The sequence below is a fragment of the Danio rerio genome, chromosome 25 (assembly GCF_052040795.2).
Source record: "Danio rerio strain M-AB ecotype USA chromosome 25, GRCz13ab, whole genome shotgun sequence".
NCBI lineage: Eukaryota > Metazoa > Chordata > Actinopteri > Cypriniformes > Danionidae > Danio > Danio rerio.
Genome location: NC_141045.1, coordinates 3,348,098 through 3,367,022, shown reverse-complemented (window position 1 = coordinate 3,367,022; position 18,925 = coordinate 3,348,098). Strand labels below are relative to the sequence as shown.

Here is an 18,925-nt window from a genome sequence, read left to right as displayed (position 1 = left end):
CCCAGCAATCTTTTAAAAGACATCTAACAGGATGGTTTTCCAAATGACCTTTTATTCCTATCCAATATCTCATTCTCAGCTGAGACATTCGATGTTCTAATGGCATCTCTCCCATTTCAACTTGTAATGATGCCACTGGAGAAGATCTAAAAGCACCACAACATATCCTCAGAGCTTGATTTTGTATGACCTCTATTTTTTTAATCAATGTTTTATTAGTAGAACTATACACCATACACCCATAGTCAATGTTTGACCTTATCACAGCATTATAAATTCTTTTTAATGCTGTACTACTGGCACCCCACTCAACTCCAGCCAAACACCTTAATACATTTATTCCTTTTTTACATTTTTCAATTAATTTCTCAATATGAATTTTAAATGTTAATTTATTATCCATCCATAAACCTAAAAATCTGATTACATTTACTTGCCCTAACCGCGTTTCATACATTTTGATGTTTAATACTGGATTGCTTTTTTTTTTCGAGAAGCATATTACTTGCGTTTTTTCAACAGAAAACCGAAAGCCCCATTTATTAGCCCAACTCTCAACTTTATTCACTGCTATTTGCATTTTATTTTCTACAAATGTTACATTTCGTCCTCTTTTCCATATCGCTCCATCATCCGCGTACAGTGATCTTCCTATTCCTGATTCTATATTTTGAAAGATGTCATTTATCATTATGTTAAACAGAATTGGGCTACTCACACTTCCTTGAGGTGTGCCGTTCTCAATTGGAAGAATCTTAGACAATGCAGTCCCTACTCTTACTTGAATCGTTCTACCAAATAAAAAACTCAGAATCCAATTGTACATTCTCCCATCTATTCCCATGTTTTCCAATTTTAAGAGAAGACCTTCTTTCCACAACATATCATAAGCTTTTTCCACATCGAAAAACACTCCCACAAGTACCTCTTTCCCTATTTGTGCCTTTCGAATTTCATTTTCTAAACACAAGATTGAGTCCATTGTGTTTCTTCCTTTTCTGAATCCGCTTTGACATGCTGAAAAAATGTTTCTACTTTCTAATACAAAAACCAATCTATCCATAACCATCCGTTCCATAATTTTGCATAAATTTGATGTCAGTGCAATAGGTCTATAACTAGTTGGCTGAGAATGATCTTTTCCAGGTTTGGCTATTGGCACTATAACCCCATGTTTCCAATCTACTGGCAAACTTCCTTTCACCCAAATTTTGTTAAACAAAATCAAAATGGTGTTCAAAGATACATCTGACAGATGTTTAATCATCTCATAACATATGTCATCTTTTCCCGGAGAAGTATGTTTAACCCCTGAAATAGCTCTTTTTAACTCATATAATGTGAACTCTGAGTCTAATAAACTTCCTGATGTATCCTTCTTTTCATATATATGAGATTTTTCCCTAATTTTCTGTTCCCTGATTTTTCTCATGTTATCTGAAATATTTTCATTACTATGAATTTTTGCAAATGATTCCACCAACATTTCTGCTTTATCATCATTATTAACTGCTATTTTTCCATTACTAATTAAAACAGGAATGTTATTATTTTTCTGAATTCCTCCCATCCTTCTGATCATATTCCAAACTTCATTAATTTCAATTTCCTCCCCTATTCTATTACAGAATTCTCTCCAGTAAAGTCTTTTTGCTTTTCTTATTTCTCTCCTAACTATTGCCTGAGCTTTCTTATAATTAATAAAATCCTTGAACAATACTGATCTCCTGGCTTTCTTCATTGCTTTATTTCTCTCCCTAACTGCATTACTACATTCTTTATTCCACCACGGAACTGCTTTTTTATTGTTTACATTTTTCTTTTTACCAATAACTTCCTCTGCAGTTTTTCTTAATATTTCACTTATTTTTTCATTTAACTCTTCTATGTTATCATTGTCATTGACCATTTCCCACATTTTATCATGACATACATCTCTAAAGAGCTCCCAGTTAGCATCGTTAAATTTCCATCTTAAAATTCTCTCTATCGGAGTGTTGATGATGTCCACCCCAATTTTACACCATATTGGATAGTGATCACTTCCCAAGGTACTGTGTTTATATATTTTCCACTCACATTTCCTAGCTAATTCTCCTGTCACAAGGGTAATATCTAAAACTGATTTACGTCCCTGAGACAAATCAACTCTTGTGTAACACCCATTATTCATACATACTAATTGTCCCCAATCTAACATTTCTTCCACTATCAATCCGTTACTGTCCGATTTATCACTTCCCCATAAAGTATTGTGAGCATTAAAATCACCACACCATACTACTTTCTGACTAATGTTACCTCTTATGACTTCTAATTTTTCTTTACATAATTTTTCACATGGATTGTAAAAATTTATTACCTTAATATTACAACACCCTTCCCAAACTTCTATTGAAACCACCTCCTGATCCACCACCACCTCAACATTCCTATATCCTACACCTTGTTTAATAAAAGTAGCAACTCCACCTCCATTACCTTGTTTTCTATCCTTCCGAGTAACCACATACCCTTGTAGTACAAAATCTAACTGTGGTTTAAGCCATGTTTCCTGTACACATATTATATCTGGTTTGTTTTCTAAATTGGAAATTACTTTTTTAAATTCTTGCCCATTAGCTATTAAGCTTCTCGCGTTCCACTGTAATATTAATAACATTATTAAGGGCCACCACATACTTGCTGAGAGGATGGAATCTGCATCTTTAATTTCTCATTTATCAAATCCACTGAGATACCCTCAATCTCTAGATACTTTTCTGCTGCTTTAATTATTATTCTGATTCTCTCAGTCCTACTTTCTGTCTGAGCTGAACAGTTCACTACTTCAGCCATAAAAGTAATAAATGCAGCATTTCCCTTGATCTCTAATCTCTCTTTCTTATTTTCTTTATCCATTTCCGACTTCTGTTGAATGATTTCTTTGCTTTTGTTACCTATTTCTATATTCTTTCCAACTTTTTTTAAGGCCTCTGAGTATGACATTCCTTCTTGAATTCTAACATTTTGTACTTGAGCCGCATGTTTCCTCACTTTGCATCCTCCATATCCCGCACTGTGCTCTCCTCCACAGTTACAACATTTGGGACTAACTCCTTGACCACATTTACCATACTCATGCTCCCCTCCGCATTTAGCACATCTCTGCTTGCCTCTGCATACTGCTGCCACATGTCCATATTTTTGGCATTTATAACACCTTAAAGGGGGAGGTACATAAAGCCTCACAGAATAACTCACAAATCCCAGATATACTTTACTTGGCAGTTTGTCTTCATTAAAGTGAATCATTACTGAAAGACTATCTCCCCTTTCACCATTTCTGGTGCATTTAAGTCTTTTCACATCCATTACAGCTGCACCTGTAAGACCTCGTTTGATTTTTTCAACTGTAACATCGGTAGGGATGCCAGTGATTACTCCTTTAACCCATTTCTTTTCTTCTTGTACATTACAAGTCACCTTTTGCCCCATGATAGATTTAATTTCTACAGCCTTTTTTTGTTGTCTGCTGTCCTTACAGTATATTAACAGCCTGCCGTCTCTCAATTTTTTAACACTTTCTACCAATCCTATCTCTTCCTTGATTGTTTTAGACATCTTCAGCGGATTGATAAAGCTAAATGAACCACAATCGAGTTTCATCACTACCTTAAACTCTTCTTTCCTTCGTCTTGTCTGATGCATTCCGTTCTCACTGTCAGTCTCAGATGTATTACTCCAGCTTCTGTTTCTTTTCCGTTTTTCTACTGTAATCCATTCATTTTTCGAATTTCCCACTTCATCTGCGTCCGACATTTCTTCCTCCATTTCCGGAATGCTTCCGGAATCTAAGCTACCTCCTACCATGCACTCTCCAGTCACAGATCAGCTGTTGCCAAACCGCCCGCTTCCCGTAGAGCTCCTTTTACTCTTCTCCATGTCTCCATCTTCTTAATGGATGCAGGAATTATCAAGCAGCCAGTAAAGGACGTGTTAAGCTCTCCGGTGTATTTTCCAGCCATCGTGACAGTCTCCACAGGTGTTAGCATTTAGCCGGTCACACCTGGAGGGGATTGTCGAGTGTGTTACGTGTGCGTCTGCGCTTTTTGTTCTAGCAAACGGAAGTATGACAATGTCCACAAGGCTCAAGCGGAGCTGGAATATAAAGCACATCTGTTTCCACATGTGCAAAAGCTCGAGCGTTAGCCCACATTCCCAGCATTCTGCCTTAACTGTAGCGGCCGTAATCAAAACAAAACGCTAGCATGACGTAAAGCTTAGCATTGTGCTATTTCGAGACGCACGTGCAACTCCGTCACACTTTATTTTAATGTACAATTGAAGCTATTAACAAACCATTAACTAAGACGTTTAGCTCAATAAACCACTAATTAGCTGTTTATTAGTAGTGGTTGGGTTTTGTGGGTGGGATTAGGATGTAAAATGAGATGGGCTACTTTATAATTGCTAATAAACAGGTGATATCCCTGCTGAAAAATCCAGCTTAAACCAGCCTTGGCTGGTTGGCTGGTTTTAGCTGGTCGACCAGGCTGGTTTTAGAGGGGTTTTGGCCACTTCCTGGCTGGTTTCTAGCCATTTCCAGCCTGGTCTTAGCTGGTCAGGCTGGGAGATGACCAGCTAAAACCAGCTTGACCAGCCTAGCCAAGCTGGGAGTCCAGCCAAAACCAGCTATTTCCAGCTTAAACCAGGCTGGTCAAGCTGGATTAAGCTGAATTTGGCTGGTAATTTTCCAGCCTGACTAGCTAAGACCAGGCTGGAAACCAGCCTGGAAATGGCCAAAACCCCTCTTAAACCAGGCTGGTCAACCAGCTAAAACCAGCCAACTAGCCTAAGTAATAAGCCATAAGTAAAATAGTGTGAATAGTTACTTACTTACCAAATTTTATCCTAAATCTCTACTTTCCTCTTGTAACATAAAGGCAACTAAGTCATTGTCCTCACTTTTTGGTGTTTTTATTTTTTTTATTAAAAGCTATTTTATAAAATGTTATTTTTTTATTAAGTCATATTATTATTGTGTTAATTATATATTCTGTTTTTCTGTGTTGCTGTTTTAAAATATTTTATTAATTTATTAATCTAATATTTTTTATGTATTTATTTATAGGCTACATTAATTTATAATTCATGTAGCCTGTTTGTTTTCTTATTTTGTCTTTTTTCTCTCTCTTTGTCTTTCTGAATGTAATCTCTGCTATGTACTGTTTGGCATCCCTAAGCCTTGGCTTTTTATTTGATATTTATTTGATGACCTCTGTTGACTTTTGTAGCCTTTTTAATAAGCAAGTGTTAAAAAAAGCACTCTTGCCTCTTTTGTGTGTTTCAGCTGCAGTGTGTGTGTTTGTGTGTGTGTGTGTGTATGTGTGTGTGTGTGAATATTTCTTGGCATCGTTGGTGGTTTTGTTGAGCGTCGGCCAAAAGTAATAATGAGAGCTTTGTTTTGCTTGGAGTTTCACACTTTGGTGTGGTGAGGACTCTTATTTTGATTAACAATTCATGTAAACCATGCTCAATTGTGGGTGGTAAACTGTTGAAGACCTGACTGCTGTTTGGGAAAAAAAGATTTAATTAAATAATAATTTCACTTTAAATAGGGGTGGTGCAGTAGGTAGTGCTGTCGCCTCACAGTAAAAAGGTGGATGATTCGAACCCCGGCTGGGTCAGTTGGCGTTTCTGTGTGGAGTTTGCATGTTCTCCCCGTGATCTAGTGGGTTTCCCCCACAAGTCCAAAAACATGCGGTACAGGCGAATTGAATAAGCTAAATTTGCCGTAGTGTATGTGTGTGAATGCAAGAGTGTATGCTTGTTTCCTAGTTTTGTGTTGCAGCTGGAAGGGCATCGGCTGTGTAAAATGAATGCTGTATAAGTTGGCGGTTCATTCAGCTGTGGCGAGCCTAGATTACTTAAGGGACCAACGGCCGCTTCAGCGTCAACGCTTGACAGAGGGCGTGTCTGAAGTTGGGGCTGACGTGATCGTCATAGCAGCGTCAGCCAATTAAATTAGTCAGCAATAGGCCACTGTCTGAGCTGGTGTATTTGCATAAAGCAATCTGATTGGCTGACGCTTCCGTTGGCACTTAAAAAGTTGTGAAAGTCCCAACTTCTGCAGCAAACAACACCATTGAAGCGGCACCGACGGACCCACAATGCAGTTTGGCAATGCCTGACGTCACCCATTCAACGTAAATGGGAAGCGTTGAGGCTGTAAGCCTGAATGAAAATGACTGAACGAAATAGAGGGGAAACACAGTGACTCAGTGGTTAGCACTGTCATCTCAAAGCAAGAAAGTCACTGGTTTGAGTCCCAGCTGGGCCAGCTGGCATTTCTGTGTGGAGTTTGCATGTTCTCCCCGTGTTGGCCTGGGTTTCCTCCGGGTGCTCCGGCTTTCCCCACAGTCCAAACACATGCGCTAAAGGGGAATTGAATAAACTAAATTGGCCGTGTGTGTGTGTGAATGAGTGTTTTCCAAGACTGGGTTGCAACTGGAAGGGCATCAGATGTGTAAAACATATGCTAGAATAGTTGCCGGTTCATTCCACTCTGGCGACCCCTAATAAATAAAGGGACTAAGCTGAAGGAAAATGAATGAATGAATAAATAAATAGAACAATGCTATAAATAATGACCAAAAATGACTTAGACTCTTATAGCAATCATATTTCCCACATAACCTAATGTAATTGAATTACATTGTGAATTAAAATTAATAATAAAATAAAAATACAAGTCAACAAAAAGTGTTTTTTTATTTACTTTTATTTTTTTTAATAATATGCCATGATTCTCTGATCAAGAGCCTATGAAAGCTTTCATCTATAAGACTAAATATAATATAATCTAATAAATATAAACTCAACGGCCGCTATTTTAGGTAAACCTTACTAGTACCGGGTTGGACCCCCTTTTGCCTTCAGAGCTGCCTTTATCCTTTGTGGTGTAGATTCAACAAGATACTGGAAATATTGCTTAGAGATTTTGCTCCATATTGACATGATAGCATCCCACAGTTGCTGCAGATTTGTCGGCTGCACATCCATGATGCCAATCTCCCGTTCCACCACATCCCAAAGCTGCTCTATTGGATTGAGCTCTGGTGATTGTGGAGGCCATTTGAGTACAGTGAACTGATTGTCATGTTCAAGAAGCCATTCGTAGATGATCTGCGCTTTGTGACATGCCTTGTTATCCTACTGGAAGTAGCTATCAGAAGATATACTGTATGCAATTTATTAATTAGTTTAAATTATAAAAAAAATCTTCCTGACTGAACATCTATCTAACCAACGCAATTTTACAGCAATTCAGAACGTTTTGATTTAGTGGCTAATTCGTATAAATTAGTTCGATCAAATTCGTACAATTTAGTACGATTTGCTCATCACCCAATGACGGTTGGGGTAAGGGGTGGGGTTGGGTGACACGCCTCCTTTTTAAAATCGGACATTTTTGTACGACTGAACTTTACAAATTTGTAAGAATTAGCCACTAAACTGACAAAACGTAAAATACGTTTCCTTATGAGACCAGGCTGATCTAACTGACAAAAAATGTTACGAATCCCAATTAACTTATTAAAACAAAACAGGGCTGCAGTGGGACTCCTTTTCAGCCCTGGAGTTTCAAGCCTCAGACCGGCCCACCTCAGTTCACGACTGACTATATTAAAATAAGGTCATTTCCAAATCAGTTTCTAATTACACTATCACTTCTTTTTTTGAGAAAACAGCTGCTTTAGAACTTCAAATGTTCAACAACCCTAACAGTCTTATATGTCTTAACAATAAAAATGAAAAAAAAAAAATTTCTCAGACGAGGATCGAAACAGGGTCTGCCGCGTCGTAAATTAATGTGCTATCCACTGAACCACAACTGCTGTTCATAGTGTTACGACTCATCGATGTTATATCATCATTAACCTGCAGTCTGCATCTTGCTCACTAAGCTGCGAGAAAAAAGCAGCCTGATCTCACGAGAAAACGTAAGTATTTTACGTTTTGCCAGTTTAGTGGCTAAGTTTAGTGGCGAGTTCAGTCGTACGAAATGGTACGATTTTAAAAAGGAGGCGTGGCACCTGACCCCACCCCTAACCCCAACCGTCATTGGGGGATGAGCAAATCGTACTAAATTGTACGAATAAGATCGTACGAATTCATACGAATTAGCCACTAAATGAAAAAGTTACGAATTGCCGTGAGATTGTGTTGGAAAAAAGATAAAAAGAGTAGAGCTGCGGTGAAATAATGAATAAAAAGCTGTGGTCAAGTAAATAAATAAATAAATTTTAAAAGTGTGACTGCTGAGAGCAACAGATTCTGGAGCTAGGGACACCGACCCTCGCGGCCAAAAAACGGACCGGCCTACCGGGAATTCTCCCGGTCCTCCCGATTAGCCAATCCGGGCCTGAAACAAAATAAAGCGACTTAAAAATACTGTTGTCTTGACTTTTGGTCATTATTAAATTTACAGTGCACCTTTCTTTAGTTTGCTCTATAAATAAAACAACACTAACAATAAGAACAAACTAAATTATACTGTACATATATATGAATTTATCATTACTAATACATATTTGTACATTTCGTCTTCTTATTATTTTTATTATTGCTATATACCATTGTACTCCAATATATAGCCATCCTTAATCTTTAACCCATATAAAATCGAACATTGTTCGGCAAAGATCTGTCTGTTTTCTTTCAGTCAGTCCTTCATTAGTTTGCCCTCTTTTCCACTTCTCTTTTGCTCTCAGCTGACCTGCAGCTCTAAATGATTTTCAGCTGTGTGCATGCGTGAGAGAGTATGTGTGTGTGTGTGTGTGTGTGTGTGTATAGTCACATGTTTGCGTAGCAGCATCAGTGTGTGACTCTCCTTCCTCCTCTTTCTGAAAATATGCAAAAGCGAGAGCCAAAGTTAGAGCTTTGACCATTTTAGCCCAATTATACACATGTACAGCAGCAGTTTAAAGCTGTAAGCCTGCTCAAACAAACTAGACATGACAAATGACATTCATGCCTGAATTAAAAACAGCACACATAGGCTTTGTATTATTAACTGATCAAATATGAACTCAACAATCACCCTATAAATCAGTAATTACAGCCACAGAGAGTGAATCTGGCAGTATATGTGTTATTTATACCCTTAATTTCAGCTCTTTGTCCTCTTGACTATTGTTAATTGTGACCTCTGTGAGATAAAGCCAGTTCTACAATGACCTGGAGAATGCTGACCATCTGTTACAGCCAATAAAAAACCTGCCCCGCCCCCTGAGCTGACCCTGTCAGCTGATTGGACAGCAGGAAGCTGAACTGAGGGCTGATTGGATCAAACAGGCTGGCAGTCAGTCACTGCTGTTCAGTTTTATTGATAAAGAGGAGCTATTATCAAATACCTGCAAACATCTGTCCATGAGAATCTCCCCTTGCATTAAATGCTCCCCTTTATATATTAAAAATCTCTTTCATAAGAGGTTTAAACAAAGTTGTGTGTCTATATAAGCAGCTTCTAGTGGTAAAAGGTATTAATTTTATTTTTATAATCAGAGTTGGTATAAACAGTCAGCAGAAATACTTTGATTGACATTGTCTCTTTGTACGTGTCATCAGAAGGGGAAAGCTCCGCCCACTAGTGACCATCACTCCTTCATTAGCATAGGACTTTAGACTTGTTTTTGAATCTGCCACTATGCTGACACACTCTCATGTGTAGCTCCGCCCTCTTCTGAAAAGAACACAATCTCATTTGCATTTAAAGCGACAGTCACCAAAACACCACAATTAGGATCAAAGCCTAAATGGGTCAGCTTCAGAGAGTTATAAAACATTATCTGTGTGGTATTTGAGTTGAAACTTCACACACACTGACTCTAGACACATCAGAGACTTACATCTTGTAAAAATGGGCATAATAAGTTCCCTTTAAGATTTAACGAAGCTTCCTGTCTAGAATGAACTAATTTTAATCATATTTCTTACATAATTAATTAGCCAGAACTTACATTTTCTTAACCTAAAGTTTTTGACACACATTTGGGATTGAAATTTAATGATAAACACGAATATGTATCACTATTAATGAGCCACTAAAAAAATTAAATCTAAAAATTTAGTTTGTATATTCTAACAATCAAGTTATTTTAGTTAGAAATCAATATGTACAGTGCTCAGCATTTATAAGTACAGCCCTCACAGATGTATCTTTAAATTCATAGTTTTAATAGGAAGCTCTACAATATTATATTTGTGCAGATACATTAGATTAGTCAGTACTGAAGCCAAATCTGGAGCTTATCTAACAAAATAACTTACGATAACGCTTTAAAAGCTAGTACAGCCAAATTTATGCTATAGAAAAATATTAAATACAAATTTAAAAGTGGAAAAATCAAAAGAAGCAACAACATGGGAAAATTTTGTTGAGAGTTTGTAGGTTGTAATTTATTTTTGCAATACTTTGCTTGAATTGAATTGTCTTATCTTTCAATTTCTATAATATTTTTGGTGACTAAGCTATCATTTTAATAAATATATCTGTTTAATAAATCTGTTTTGTTTATACAGGGCTGCTTTTCAGAAGATGTTTTAAATTTAAAGATTTGATGCTGGTAATTCTCATGGTTATATGCTCTTGTAAATTTAATGCAACAATATATATATATAAATGAAGTTACTCATTACTAGTGTTGGGGGAAATTACTAAGGTAATGCAATATTTACAATATTGAGTTTCTTCCCAAAAAAGTAACTAGTTGCATTACTCAGTTACTTTATATGGTAAGCAATGCGTTACGTTACTTTGAGTTACTTTTGCGTTACTTTTTCTGACCTGGCTGAGGCTTGATCTCTTTCAGAACTCGCAGGGTATTTTTCTTCTTTTTTTAAATAAAGGAGCTCTGCAATTAACAACACACTGTAAAACCTTCATTTACCTTTAAGTGAAGTTTATTCATAAACTAATTTCGAGAAGATCACGTGCTTATGATTTATCACGTCCAGTCTCGTATTTGCTAATCACTAATCTTCCAATCATATGAGCCCTAAGGCACCATAAATAGCCTCAGTTTTCAGTTCACTTTATCTTCGTTTGGAAGAAACCCCCCTCCTCCCCTATTCTCCTCCTTTACCTGCGATTGGGCGGCACGGCGGTCCAGTGGTTAGCACTGTGAACCACACAGCAAGAATACTGCCGGTCCTAGTTCTATAGGACCGGTGAGTGTTTCTGTGGGGAGTTTGTATGTCCTTCCCGTGTCCGCGTGGGTTTTCCCCGGGTTCTCCGGTTTCCTCCCACCATCCAAAGACATTCAACATACTTAACAATCAAGCTTGTCTAATTCCTTACGTTCCCTTAGCTACAGCGGCAGGGGAGTTCTGAGATCCACCGAGCTCGGGCTCCCTTCTTGCTCTGCCAACGGGAGGAAGCCCCGGGCTCAAGGAGCCCTTGAGCTCGGGGCTCTCTCCCGGGACAGCATGCCAAATAAGCTTTGTAAATCATCAGCTAAGTGTGAACTCTTGAATAAAAAACACATATAAAAAAATGATAGGATAATGTTCTCTTCGGCAAACTTCCTGACCCCACAGCTATCACTGTCCATTCAGATAATCCTCCTTTCCTTTTCTTCTATGTGTTCAAAATAAGGATAATATTTCTATCGCAAAAATGCTGTCTTCATTTCTGTCTGTGCATTCTCTTATTGTGTGCGCCATTTAACGCGACTTCATTAATATTAATTCTGCATTTTTTTAAAAAGAAAATTAACTAAACTAAAAAGATTAGACTTTTTAAAAAAGTAACTCAAATAATATTACTTAAATTTTAAATATTGAAAAACGTTGATAAGTAATGCGTTACTTTACTCGCTATTTAGAAAAGTAATATTAGTACGTAACTCGCATTACTTGTAATGTGTTACCCCCAACACTGCTCATTAAAACTGAAAAAAAAATTATGCATACATTTTGCTCCACAGAATTACAAACTTTAAATTTTTCAGGAAAGTGAACATTTTATATCATTTACAATGTGATATGAGAATAACAGTTATGGTGATTATTTCCTAAATTAAGCAAAAAATAGGGTGTGTTTGTTGCAGATGTGTGTGTTGGTCACTACAGTAACTGGTCTACTGTAAACACTCTGACTGTAGTCTTTTGTGTTTGAGTTGTGAGTCATTGAGCCCCCAAGACTGAGTCCACTCCTGTGTCACGAGGATTTGATGAATAGATGACTGTAATAAATCTACAATATTTCTTAACCACTTGTAATGTGCTTTATTGCACTGTGCACTGGTAGCTCCATTATAATATTGTGCTTTTTTATATTTATTATATGCCATTTAATGAATGTTGTGTTTTATCTTACAAAGTGTGTGCATGCAGTGTAAAATGTGAATAGTTACTTTAGTTTAAAAGTGAGTAAATGTGTTACCGTAAAAGCGGCAAGTTGACTTTACTTGAAAAGGTGTATAAATTCGACAAGTTGACTTAAAAAAATTTAGTAATTCGGCAAGTTGACTTTACCTAAAAATTGAGTAAATTCGACGAGTTGACTTTACTTGAAAAATTGGGTAGTTCGACAAGTTGACTTTACTTGAAAAGGTGTATAAATTCGACAAGTTGACTTAAAAAATTTTAGTAATTCGGCAAGTTGACTTTACCTAAAAATTGAGTAAATTCGACAAGTTGACTTTACCTAAAAATTGAGTAAATTCGACAAGTTGACTTTACTTGAAAAGGTGTATAAATTCGACAAGTTGACTTAAAAAATTTTAGTAATTCGGCAAGTTGACTTTACCTAAAAATTGAGTAAATTCGACAAGTTGACTTTACCTAAAAATTGAGTAAATTCGACAAGTTGACTTTACTTAAAAAATTGAGTAATTCGACAAGTTGGTTTTTACCTAAAAATTGAGTAAATTCGACTAGTTGACCTAAAAAATTAAGTAATTCGACAAGTTGAATTACTTAAAAAATTGAGCAAATTCAAAAAGTTGAGTTTACTTAAAAAGGTGAAAAAAATTCGACAAGCTGACTTTATTTAAAAAACTGAGTAAATCGACAAGTTGACTTTACTTAAAAAACTGAGTAATTCAACAAGTTGACTTTACTTAAAAAACTGAGTAAATCGACAAGTTGACTTTACTTAAAAAACTGAGTAAATCGACAAGTTGACTTTACTTAAAAAACTGAGTAATTCAACAAGTTGACTTAAAAATTTAGCAAATTCGACAAGTTGAGTTTACTTAAAAATTAAGTAAATTAGACAAGTTGACTTTACTTAAAAAAGGTAAAAGAATCCGACAAGTTAACTTTACTTTAAAATTGAGTAAATTAGACAAGTTGGCTTTACTTAAAAAATTGAGTAAAGTCATTACCTTAAAAGCGACAAGTTGACTTTACTTTAAAATTTAGTAATTTTGACAAGTTGTCTTTACTTGAAAAGATGAATAAATTCGACAAGTTGACTTTACTTAAAAAGTGAGTAAATTAGACAAGTTGACTTTACTTAAAAAATTGAGTAAAGTCATTACCCTAAATGCGACAAGTTGACTTTACTTTAAAATTTAGTAAATTCGACAAGTTGACTTTAAAAATTAGGTAATTTGATAAATTGACTTTACTTAAAAATTTAGTAAATTTGACAAGTTGACTTTACTTAAAAATCGAGTAAAGTCATTGCCTTAAAAGCGACAAGTTAATTTTACTTTAAAAGTGAGTAAATTTGACAAGTTGATTTTACTTAAAAAATGAATAAATTCGATAAGTTGTTTACTTAAAAAAATTGAGTAAAGTCATTACCATAAGTGTCAAGTTGACTACTTAAAAATTTAAGTAAATTTCTTACCTTAAAAGTAACAAGTTTACTTTATTTTAGAAATTGAATGAATTCGACAAGCTGACTTAAAAAAGTGAGTAAATGTGTTACCTTAAAAGCGACGAGTTGACTTTACTTAAACAGTGAGTAAATTTAACAAGTTGAGTTTACTTAAAAAACTGAGAAAAGTCATTACCATAAAAGCAACAAGTTGACTTTACTTAAAAAAGAGTAAATGTTTCGCCTTAAAAGCAACAAATTGATTTTACTTAAAAAATTTTGTAAATTTGACAAGTTGACTTTACTTAAAAGATGAATAAATGTGTTAGCTTAAAAGCAACAAGTTGACTTTACTGTTAAGTTAAGTTAAGTTAAATTAAGTAAAGTCATTACCATAAAAGTGACATGTTGAGTTTACTTAAAACTGAGTAAATGTGTTACCTTAAAATCGACAAGCTGACTTTACTTATAAAACTGAGTAAATATGATACATAAAAAGAAACAAGTTGACTACACTTAAAAAAGAAAGTGAACCCCAAAAAACTTAAGTAAACCCATTTTTACTTTGAATTGCTGACTTAATGTTTTACACACCGTTTACTCACTTTTTAAAGGAAATTACAGAGTGCTTTTTGAAAAAATGCATGTTAATGCGTCGTTTATTGTGTACTAAATGCATGTTTCTGTCTGTTTGTGCGTGTAGGATGCCATCTGCTAGCACCATGACTGGCGGGAGAGCATTGCTGCTCTGTACAAACACAGAGGACTGCATCTACCAATCAGCAAACGGGTATGTACAGTACACTTAAACAAAAAGTTCAACCAAAAATAAAAAGAACCCAATAATCTACTCATCATTAAACCATCTTTGATGTATATTATTTTCTACTATCAGACAAACAGAGTCGGAGTAGGTTTTAATCGTATCCTGGTTCTTGGCTACTGGATAATGGTGTTGTATAGTGACTTTTATTTTGAAGTTTAACAAAACTGCATAAATTTGTCGTCAAACTAACCAATATGCCACCAGGGTGCCATCACTTGTGGATCTACACATTTAACATTTTTTCTAGTATAAACTTAAATAACATTAACAAACGTTAACAAAGTTGAATAAATACTGTAATAAATGTATTATTAATTGTTTGTTTATGTTAGTAAATACATTATGGACCATTATCTTAATGTATTACCTAAACTTTTATGTCCCTTTATGGATGTTTAAATTTTTTTTTTTCTTAAAATTGGTGGAATTACGATTTCTTTACTGGTTCTGTTGGATTAATTGCATTTCTTGTTTGCAATTTTCCTGGATTAAACCCTAAGTTTTACATAGTTTCCCAAGAACAGGCTGTGCCACATCTCTCATACACTGTGGTATTAAAACCAAACATGTCCAATAACGTAAACCCTGATAGACTTCATAAACATCCCCAGGTGGGGATATTGAGGGTGACTTTGGGACAAGGCTAACTGTGAATGTTATTTTTACCGTGACTAATTAAACCCGCTTGGCACTGCCAACCCATGGTGGTTTTGGAATGCAACAGTGTGTTAGTGCAAGCTTTAAAACTGGCAGAAGAGTGGGCTAAATGAGTAAGCTTGTTATAATGAAGTGTTTTTGGTATACAGACAGTATCTTTGGCCAGATCCTGAGCGAACAAGATCAAGCTAAAGAAAACTGTTCGTCATCTGATGGTTTTAAAAGGGATTCATTCAATTCAATTTGTGCAGTGCTTTTTACATTAATGCAGCTTTACAAAAGGTGCATGTTACTGCATTACAATCAAATTAAGTTTAAGTTACAATCAAATACACAGTATTATTCATAAATATAGTTATCCTACAGTTTTACCGCCAACATAGACTCATTCTGAAAACGTAGCCCTATATTCATTCCTGGAGATCGCAAATTATGTAGCCAGAGGTATGTATGGCTGCATTTCGTCTTTGAAACGAACACAATGGGGCGGTATGATGCCGGTCCTTTACGCGCTTACCAGCTGAACGCTTACCTCTGTATGGACGCCTTTCCCGCCTGTCCTCGCCATGTATATCGGCAGACTTGAGACGCAGAGAGGAGTTAACCACGATGATGGTGTTTGAGTGTGACAAAAAACGGTTCCAGAAAAGGGACAAAAACAGAAGCCAAAAAATAAAAGAAACAAGTAAATAACAGGGTGAGAATGAAGCAAAATCTGAAAATGTGGTAAAAATCAGACGAGGACTTTTGTTTTTCTGGATTGCTTTTTAAAACTGTTGGTTGGGTTTAGGGAAGACGATGGACGGGTCAATCAGTGCTTTTGAAAACACTATCGGTTGGGTTTAGGGAAGGAGGAGGGTGGGTCAGTCGATCGCTTAGTCAGTCAGTCGACCGCAGCCTCTGATGAATTTATGTGAGAACAGCAGGCGCGAATGGCATTTGCGAGAGATATTTTAGATCTCAAAAAGTGTACACATGGTGAATTCGCAAAAACAAACACTGCAAAAAAAAAAAAAAACGTTACTCCTGGGACGTATTTGCCGCTCTCCAGAAATGTATATAAGGGTACGTTTTTAGAATGAGCCTGGGTGGTAGCTGATTTTGACTTTTGTAGCATTTTAAGATTTTACTTAAAATGTAACTTAAGTGCTTTATTGCTAATTTAAAAAAAATATATACAGTTGAAGTCAGAATTATTAGCCCAACTGAATTATTACACACTTACCTTCATAAGGACAGCTTTCCCGCTGTTACCTGTTAGTCCAATGGCTCGCCGTGAATGTCAGCAGACTTGAGACGCAGAGGGGAGTTGACCGTGATTATTAGGTCAGATTCTAACAAAAGCGGTTCCAGAAAATGGGTAAGACAAAAACAGAAGCCAAAAAAATAAAATAAACAAGTAAAAAACAGGGTGAGAATGTGGCAAAATCTGAAAACGTTGTAAAAATCAGACGATGACTTTTGTTTTTCTGTATTGCTTTTAAAACTGTTGGTTGGGTTTAGGGAAGACGGTGCACGGGTCAATCGGTGCTTTTGAAAACACTATCAGTTGGGCTTATAATGTATATAGGGGTACGTTTTCAGAATGAGCCTGGGTGGTAGCTGATTTTGACTTAGTCTTTCTTTGATGTGTTTTATCATGTTAGTTTTGTAGCACTTTGAGATTTTACTTAAATTGTAATTGTAAGTGCTTTATATATATATATATATATATATATATATATATATATTAGGGGTTTCACGATTTCGATTTTTAATCGAAATCGATCGAAATTTATGCTCAATTTCGATTATCGAATCAAAAAATAGAATCGTCGATGCTGCCACGCCCCCATGTCACGTCAGCTTGGCTTGCCAAGCGGGAAAAAACAGGCTTGTTGAAGTGCTTGTTGAACTGCAGATACAGGAGACCCGTCGACAGTACTTAAACCCTCTCCTCTTTCAATGAAGTCGATAGACAACACCGGCATCGCAATCCTCCGCCCGCCCCCGTTGCAAATCCGCTCGCGAAAAGTACACACTGGCATTTAAGAACGACAACGATTTGACATCCACAGTGGCGTGTAGCATTTCTGAGCAGCCCTCCTTCCTCTCTACCTCTGAAACATCACGTGACCACACAGACACAGACGCACACACACAGCCATACGAGCTTGAGACAGCAGGTCCAGGCAGTCAGAGGACTGCTTCAATCTTTCACTCACTTGTACTTAGTCATTTTAGCGAACACCTCAGATACTGTTGGCTGGTTCCTGGTGGTTGTGCATCTTTTTTACCGACGCCATTATAACGACACAGATCACTGCCTATTCACGAGTCCCGCAGAAAAAGTGATTGACAGGTGGTAATTATGTGTGTATCTTGTCTTTATTCATTTACTGTATGATTTGTTTATGGGTAAAACAAAGACCATGCAGGTCAGGTAGTTTAAACGGTAGGCTACAAATAATTAATTGGTCATTAATTAATTAATTATTCATAATCGAAAATCGAATCGAATCGTGCCTTTAGAATCGAAAATGTAATCGAATCGAGGATTTGGAGGATCGTGACACCCTTATATATATATATATATATATATATATATATATATATATATATATATATATATATATATATATATATATATATATATTATTAATGTTATAAAATACTCCAAAAATTATTTTTGTTGCTTGTTCAAACTACTTATGTAAAATGTGCTGAAACAGTACAATTCTAGAGTTTTTTTTTTTTTGGGACAACTTAAATCTTGTATGTTCAGTCCACTTAAATATGTAAAAATAATTAAGTTAACTTAATCGATTTGTGCTGGGACAACATGAATAATTTGTGTTTCCTCAGCTTATAACGTCCTCAAGCAAGTTAGCTGGAAAGAAAGACAATGATTTCTATCCTGGCTGCCGATCGATGATGTACCTTCCAAGAGTTTGCACGGGCCTATTCCTGAAGGCAACAATAAGAAACAATCACAGATTTTGTCCCAACACAATTCTCATTTTTCCTCGATCCTAACTCCTCTCACCCCCTGTCTCTCTCTCTCGCTTCTTCTCTTTGGGGTTTTGGAGCTTGACCTACTTTTTCCTCTTGGCTGCCTCCAGCTTCATGAAATGAGATACATTAGCCAGAAAGAGAGAAAAAAACATGCCTAAAGAAAGTTGTTGAAAGTTTATTTGAATTTTCCAAAAGCCAACAGTTTGCATTTGAAAAGAGGAACCACTATTTGGAGGCACGTTGGAGAAGATTATCTCTAAAATTGTGCAGCGTTAGCACACACACAGTTTTCAGGGTCACATTTCCTTTGTTTGTTTGTTGGTGCAATGTCATTGGATGGAATCCAAGGTTATGTTTATTGACTGAGCCAATTAAAGAAAGGGAATGATGCACGCCTGTCCCTTGAACCTTGACCCAATGGTGGAAACTTATTTGGTCAAACATTCACAGAGAAATCTGACTTTCAGATGCGCCCCAGGCAAATCCACATCCTTCAGTTTGATGCATGTATGGTGACTCAATTGAGCTGTGAAAGACTTCTTTTGTCCACAGAGGTCAAAAAGCCAGTGTGCATCTTGTTTGCTCTTTAGGTTTTGCATTTAAAAAGTTATTTTAAGCATGGATTATTTTCA

The 18,925-nt window shown here is 36.2% G+C and overlaps 1 protein-coding gene and 1 long non-coding RNA gene across 5 annotated transcripts in view; one reads left to right on the top strand and one right to left on the bottom strand.

The window, feature by feature from the left end:
• LOC147830741 (uncharacterized) overlaps nt 1-18,925 on the bottom strand; it is a 104,201-nt gene that overhangs the window by 46,073 nt on the left and 39,203 nt on the right. The window contains exon 1 of one of the 4 annotated variants that reach the window (XR_015526088.1): nt 8,843-10,565. The exons of the other annotated variants lie outside the window; for them this stretch is intronic. This is a non-coding gene — a long non-coding RNA (uncharacterized LOC147830741). Of the gene's footprint in view, nt 1-8,842; nt 10,566-18,925 lie in introns of those variants that run through there. 4 annotated transcript variants of the gene reach the window in all.
• Nucleotides 1-18,925, top strand: part of si:dkey-82f1.1 — a 93,810-nt gene that overhangs the window by 42,001 nt on the left and 32,884 nt on the right. Inside the window, exon 2 of the mRNA XM_087311395.1 lies at nt 14,520-14,606. Coding sequence (XP_087167521.1) covers nt 14,521-14,606 — 86 coding nt within the window. The 5' untranslated portion in view covers nt 14,520. The remainder of the gene's footprint in view (nt 1-14,519; nt 14,607-18,925) is intronic.